General features: G+C 46.9%; 1 protein-coding gene across 6 annotated transcripts; it reads right to left on the bottom strand.

Annotated features, from left to right (window-relative positions):
* Positions 1–2437: 2437 nt before the first annotated feature.
* LOC119275223 lies at positions 2438–6200 on the bottom strand. 6 transcript variants are annotated; one of them, XR_005135566.1, is made up of 5 exons: positions 5708–6196; positions 5491–5599; positions 3872–4009; positions 3581–3773; positions 2438–2965 (listed from the first exon to the last, which is right to left on the bottom strand). XR_005135566.1 is itself a non-coding variant. In XM_037556027.1 (4 exons), exons 1-3 carry the CDS (start codon positions 5919–5921, stop codon positions 3592–3594), a joined length of 462 nt encoding a protein of 153 aa, XP_037411924.1. In that variant the 5' UTR covers positions 5922–6200; the 3' UTR covers positions 2438–2965; positions 3581–3591. The 6 variants fall into 6 exon arrangements, 1 of the variants encoding a protein (XP_037411924.1); XR_005135568.1 differs by having other exon boundaries at positions 3581–3735; XR_005135567.1 differs by having other exon boundaries at positions 3581–4009; positions 5713–6198.
* Positions 6201–6416: the final 216 nt, after the last annotated feature.

Raw genomic sequence — 6416 nt, 5'->3', positions numbered from 1 at the left:
TGATGATGGTGTGTCTGCCATCCATCATTTCTGACCATCAGATCTGCATCTAACGACTATGATGTAAGTCGTGGCATTTCTGCAACAATACCCCACTTCTCTGCTCCAATTTGTGGAAACCCCTTAGTATCTTGAAACCAACCACATCCCTCCCCCACCTCATAAAAACAGCAACAAGGAATATATTTTGAGTGAAACCTAATACGAGTATATTTTTAGTGATATATACACCAAACTAGAGTGTTTTTCTTTCAAGTTTGTGAACATGTATTATTCTATTTTGGATCCGTTGCAATGCACAGGAACATTGCTAGTAAGAGTGGAGAAAAGGATGAACGAGGGAAGGCCTTATTTGCAAACGTGGAGAGGGGTGTGTGTATCTTTTTGCAAAATTGCCATAGTTTCCTTCCTATCCGTTAGATATAAATCTGACGGCCTATATTGCAGGGTGGCACGCACACCATCATCACCAACTCTGCTTTCTACCTCCTCCGTTCCTAAATATTTGTCTTTCTAGAGATTTCAACAAGTGACTACATACGGTGCAAAATGAGTGCATCTACACTCTAAAATATGTCTACATACACATCCGTATGTGGTAGTCCATTTGAAATCTGAAAAAGACAAATATTTAGGAACGAATGGAGTATAAGAGTAGACATGGAGATATATCTCCAGCATGGTCTACAACAAAAATGTGTTGGACTGGTTAGCGCCGGATGCTCGCAACGCGATGACCTGAGTTCGAATTCTATCTTTAACTTTAGATTTTTATATTATATATTACTTATTTAATATATACTTCTTTCGATATTGTACTGTCAATGGAACCCACAGAGTACTTAGAATACAAGATTAAGAATGGACTTGTTTCTTTTTAACTTTCTGTATGAAGTTGTAGCCACCCTACAAGTCATGTGTACACTGGACATGCAATTAACTTTTTATAGAGGGATAATCGTACATGCAATTAACTAAAATGAATTGGATGTGACTATTATTTCCAGCATAAGAGCATCTCCAGCGGCAGCCGACAAATTTCCTCCCGCTTCCTTCCACGGAGGACGACATCAAACGCCAGCGGCATACATTTTCACAACTCTAACCAACCAGATGAAATTGGTGCAAACACGGTCTGTTTTCATATAAGCATGCAGGATTTCGTATAAAACAGCCGGATCTTCATATAAACATCATGGATTTCATTACGTTTAGTTGAACTAAGCGGTGCTAAATCGGCTCTCGGTATAATTAATACTCCCTCCGTCCGGAAACACTTGTCCTAGAGATGGATGTATCTAGACTTATTTTAGTTATAGACACATCCAATTTATCCATTCTTAGAACAAATATTTCCCGCCAGCCGGAGAGGGAATACCTAATCTAAATGGCTTCCTGCGGATCCCATTGCCTTCCTCATGTCCAGCAGACACTTGCGGGGTCGACGAAGGTCCTCGGAAGAGATGAAGCAGCAAAGAAACCACCTGAATGCGCAGTCATCGCCTCGGCGTTGGCCTTCATGGGACCCAAGTGGCGGCGGCCTCCCGTGTTCTACTTCTTCTCGATGATGGCGGCGGACATGGAGAAGCTGGCCACCGACTCGGCACTCTCCACACACCCGGATTCTATCTCTGCCTGCACGGCGTTGATGCAGGCACGGGAGGCACGGCCGCAAGCACGGGAGGCGCGCCCACAGACACGGGAGGCACGGCCACCGCAGATACTAGCGGCATGGTAAGACGCGGTAGCGATGATGCCCGTATCGGCGTGCTTGTCGCCGTGCCGGCGTGGAGCAACTCACCACTCCTCATCGAGCTGAGCTGGAGCGGCGAGTTGCTGAACCACGCGTCGGATTGGGGCGGCAACTGGCTCCGTCAGGCCAAGCGAGGTTGATGAAGCACCGAGCGGCCTCCCCGTATCCGCAGGGCTCGGCGGGCCACCCAGCCAGGTAGTATGCCGAAGAACGGCTCCTCGAAAGCCATCGGAAGAGTGGAGAAAATGGTGAAGGATGAGATGGGGGAGCGACGGAGGGGTGCGATTCTTGCCCGCTGTCTGTCTCGCCTCGTTTAAACTAAGGGCGGGCGGGAGGAGCTCGTCCGGTCTTGCGTTTAATTCCGGCCCGCTCTTGAACGTACGTGTGGCCGGACACTACTAGGGAAAAGGCTACTAGAAGCGCGGGTAAAATGGCTACTAGTAGCGCGGGTACACGCGCTACTAGTATCACGCTACAGCTAAAAGTTAGTAGTAGCGTGGGTCGAACCCGCGCTACTACTAACATTGTTAGTAGCAGCGAGGGTTCAATCCGCGCTACTACTATTATGAACCGCGCTACTACTAATGAAATAGTAGTAGCGTGTCTATAATCCCAACGCTACTAGTATCCTAAATACTAGTAGCGCGCCATTTTATCCCCACGCCACTCCTAACTTATTAGGAATTAAAAAAATCAACCAAATTCATTCTATCACACAGTTGTCGTGTCTTCTCCAGTTCCTCATTGTAGCAGCAACTCATGTATAATTTCATTCTATCGGGCAGTTACATAAGCAACTACGTTTCTTCTTGTAGCAGCAACTCATGTATAATTCCATTATATCGCAGAGTTACATAAGCAACTACCTATGTAAGTTGTTATGGCCCGATCCGAAAATTGGACCAGTCGTCAATGTGCGGCACCTGCGCCTGCCCGGCCTGATCTCGCGGCCTGCAGCGGCGACGAAACACATTGGATAGCCTCGAAGAGCCACACCTGACTGACGGCAGCCGCTGCCTTGAGTTGTGACGTGGTCACGTCCCTCGTTCTGGCCCTCAGCTCAAACTGGACTGGTCGATGTCGTCCTTGTGCCTCGCCACCAGCGGACGGAGGTAGAGAATGAGCAGCAGCTTCGCTTCTCTGTACATCGGCTGCCACGACACCGTCCAGTCCATGAACCTCTCGACGACCGTCATCGTCGCTACCAGAACCCTGCAGCATTACAAACAAAGGTTCAGAAACTTCAGATTCTTCAGAAGAATGGCACGAAAAAAATGCGGTACATATAGATGCCAGTGTCCAACATTTTTTTCCAGAGATTCTTATTTAAGCCGTAATGCACAATTGAAGCTATAAGCTATTTTCTAGTAGTGAAAAGTGCAGAGAATAGTTATATAAGAACGCATATAGATTTGAAAAGTGCATAGAAAAACATAAAGCCGAAAAGAAACACAGAATCAGGCAAATTCAAGCAACCACACAATCAGGTTAACTTCTATTTACTCACAAATCAAATGACATCAAAATCAACATACTGGCATTGGTCCTCGACACAATGGGTGCGAAAGAGGCTGACTGAGATCATAAAAAATAATATAAGAAGGACCAAGACACTCGTATTTCAGTCCAGACATATACGAGGACATATCATAAGGCACATACAAAGTAGCAATGAATAGATAAGACATGCTGGATCGGTTTTCCTCAGTTAAATATAGTTAACTGTTATGGAAGCAGTCATAGTGTACATTTTACACTAAAGAAATCATTTCTTTCGGCTTGAAACAGAGACACCAAAAAAGGAGGAAGTATCAGGCACACACTTACCTTGTCAGAAGTCAGATACTTAGCATGCAGGCAATCTGAACAATTTCCTTATCAATGCCAAGTTCCTGCGCACCAAACTGGTTGCATGGGAAAGCAAAGATCTCAAAACCGTGAAGTGCCGGCTCCAGTGGGTCCTCCTCCGCGAAGCTCTCGGCCTGGTCCACCAAAGGGTGACCAGATTATTATCCACAATCTGCTGATCACTGCACTTGAGTCCAGTAGTCCACTATATGTATATATACTGCTTGTAGCTGAGTTTGTATGTAGCCAATCACTAGCCATGCTACTTACTTGTTGAGGTCATCAAAACCTCAGTAAAAACCAATGCTGGCCTAATTCATAGACTCACAACATAACCATCAGGAGTCCATGACATAATATCCCATTTTATGGTGATGTTCCCGTTCAGATCTAGCGAATCGTACGCCTCTGCGAGAACAAGAACGAAGTAAGAAGGTTAATTGGCACGCCAGATGCACAACAAACACATACTTGTTCCAATCTGCAGGATGTATCCTACAAATTAGGTTCTTTTACCAGCACAACAGACGCAGTTGACTGAGACGTTCTAGCTAACTAACTAACTGTAATTCATTTCAGTTGTGAACAGATCGGCGCGAGGATGTTTCAACTTACTAATTCGCTTAAGAATCAGCTTGAAGCTCAAGATAGTAGCAGGAACTATCTACTCTATAGTGCGGCTTAAGTTCTTTCAATCTAGCAGCACAGCAAACACACTTGACTGAGATGTTTTCACTAACTACAGTACTGTATTTTGCTTCAGTTGTAACAGAGCAGATCAGAGCTTCAGTTCTGTCCAGATTTGACAGTTTGGTTTTTAACTGAACCAAAAGTTCAGTTTACAGCCAGAGTCACCCCACGATCCAGATTTTCTCTAAAAGGCAACCAACATCTCGCAATATTGCTCATGAATGGGCTATCATCCCTAACTAATTTGGTTAAACTACATTAATCTACATGCGGAAAAATAGGAAGAGAGTTAACTCCCATCTACAGGTCTGAAGTTTATGTAGATGAATTTCAGAAAAGCATCTTCAATACTTGCTTTAGTGTCCATGATATTTTTTTGTAAAAAATACTGAAACTCTATGTCCCGTACAAACAGGAGTGCCTACTAATTTCCCTGCTATAGTCAAAACATAGTTCCATGACCATATCCAGGACTGATTTTGTCATATCAAACCAATGTGCTCTCTCATTCTCTTTTTGATTAGTAGTATCGTATCCATCTATCCATTGGAAGCATATATTGGCAAAGGGATTATTGTTCCCTTGATAATCTGATCTATGCATCGTGCTTTCTTGTTTTTCTTAAAAAAAGGCAGTAGGCTTCGTGAGTACCATTGGGAAGGAAATTGCTACATGGGTACTCTAAGCAGCTCTTGGGAAGGAAATTGCTACATGGGTACTCTAAGCAGCTCTTGATCCATAGAAAACATCTCTTTCTCTCTCTCCCTGTACCAACAGTGTTAAAATTAGATTTGCTTCTTGTTTTGTCTGTAATTGACTAGACTGCAGCTTTGTATTCTTTTACTGACCTATTGCTTATTTTCAGATGCATGGTGTCGTGGACAATGATGCACGTCCTTGTGTGATACTTCCTGTAATTGAAACTGACTTTTACTTCTGAATTAAAATATTAAGGTTGTGTAATGCAAATCAAATTAGTGTGTTTTTCACTAACTGTATTCTAACTGTTTAATCACTTTGGCATCAACTGACCCTATATTCAGTGTTAAAAGGCTGGATGACTCCCGTTGTGCTGGCATCATTGTACAAAGATATCTTTTATGTGATTCAATCCCAACATTCTATCATATTTTTCTCAGTACAGCCGATGAACACACTAAAAATGGCAGCGAGCTGAGCCCGTGGATGTGCCTGCTTACCAGGTCATAGGTGGCCGGCTCGACGTGGCCGGGGGACCCCTCCGCAGCCGTAGCAGCAGGCGACGCCGGAGGGCGTCTTCTTCGCCAGGGTGACCAGATCGAAGCCGGCCTGCACAAATCCAAGGAATCAGATCAGATCAGATGTGGGGAGGAAGGAAAGCAGATGGAGGAAGAGGAACAATGCAAGGGGAGGGGAGGGGAGGGGAGGGGGCCTGACCTGACCTGACGGGGAGGGGAGGGGAGGGGAGGAGAGCTACAGCGGCGCTCGCTCCCTCCTCTGGCGCTGCTTGGTCGCGGAAAACGGCGTCAAGGGTTTCGGGAGAGCTGCAGAGGCGCTCCATGGCGGCTTCCAGGGAGAGGCGAGCTCCCTGCTCTGCCGCTGCTTGGTCTCCTCTAGCGCGCGCGGGGGCGCCCGCCGCGGCCGCGGCCATGAGCTGCCACCCCAGGTACACATCGCCCCGCGTCGTCGCCGCGGGGCCGACCCCGTCCGCCAGAGGAGACGACGAGGGGGGCGGGGCGCTGGGGGAGGCGGCACGCGCAGGTGGAGAGGGAGAGGGAGGTGGTGGCGGTAGCGGACGGGTGGTGCTTGGTGGGGACGGCGGGCGGACGGAGGAGAGGAGGTGGAAGGGAGGCCGACGGCGAGTGCGTTGGGAGAGGAGAGGAGGTTGGGGATCTGGATCGGGCTGCGTGTTTTTTTTTCTGAGATAGACGGGGGGTGGTGTGGGACGGTTGGTGGGAAGGGATCGGGCCGGGGTGGACACGTGTAGTAGTAGCGTGGGGGTCTTACCTGCGCTACTACTACTTACTTAGTAATAGCGCCGGTTTTATACCCCTCGCTACTACTATGGCCTATCCCGGGGGCATTGTTGGAGACCATTTAGTAACAGCGCGGGTTTATACCCCTCGTTACTACTATCAACTTAGTA

Source organism: Triticum dicoccoides, chromosome 3B, assembly GCF_002162155.2.
Source record: "Triticum dicoccoides isolate Atlit2015 ecotype Zavitan chromosome 3B, WEW_v2.0, whole genome shotgun sequence".
Lineage (NCBI taxonomy): Eukaryota > Viridiplantae > Streptophyta > Magnoliopsida > Poales > Poaceae > Triticum > Triticum dicoccoides.
This window is presented reverse-complemented; position numbering and strand designations above follow the sequence as displayed.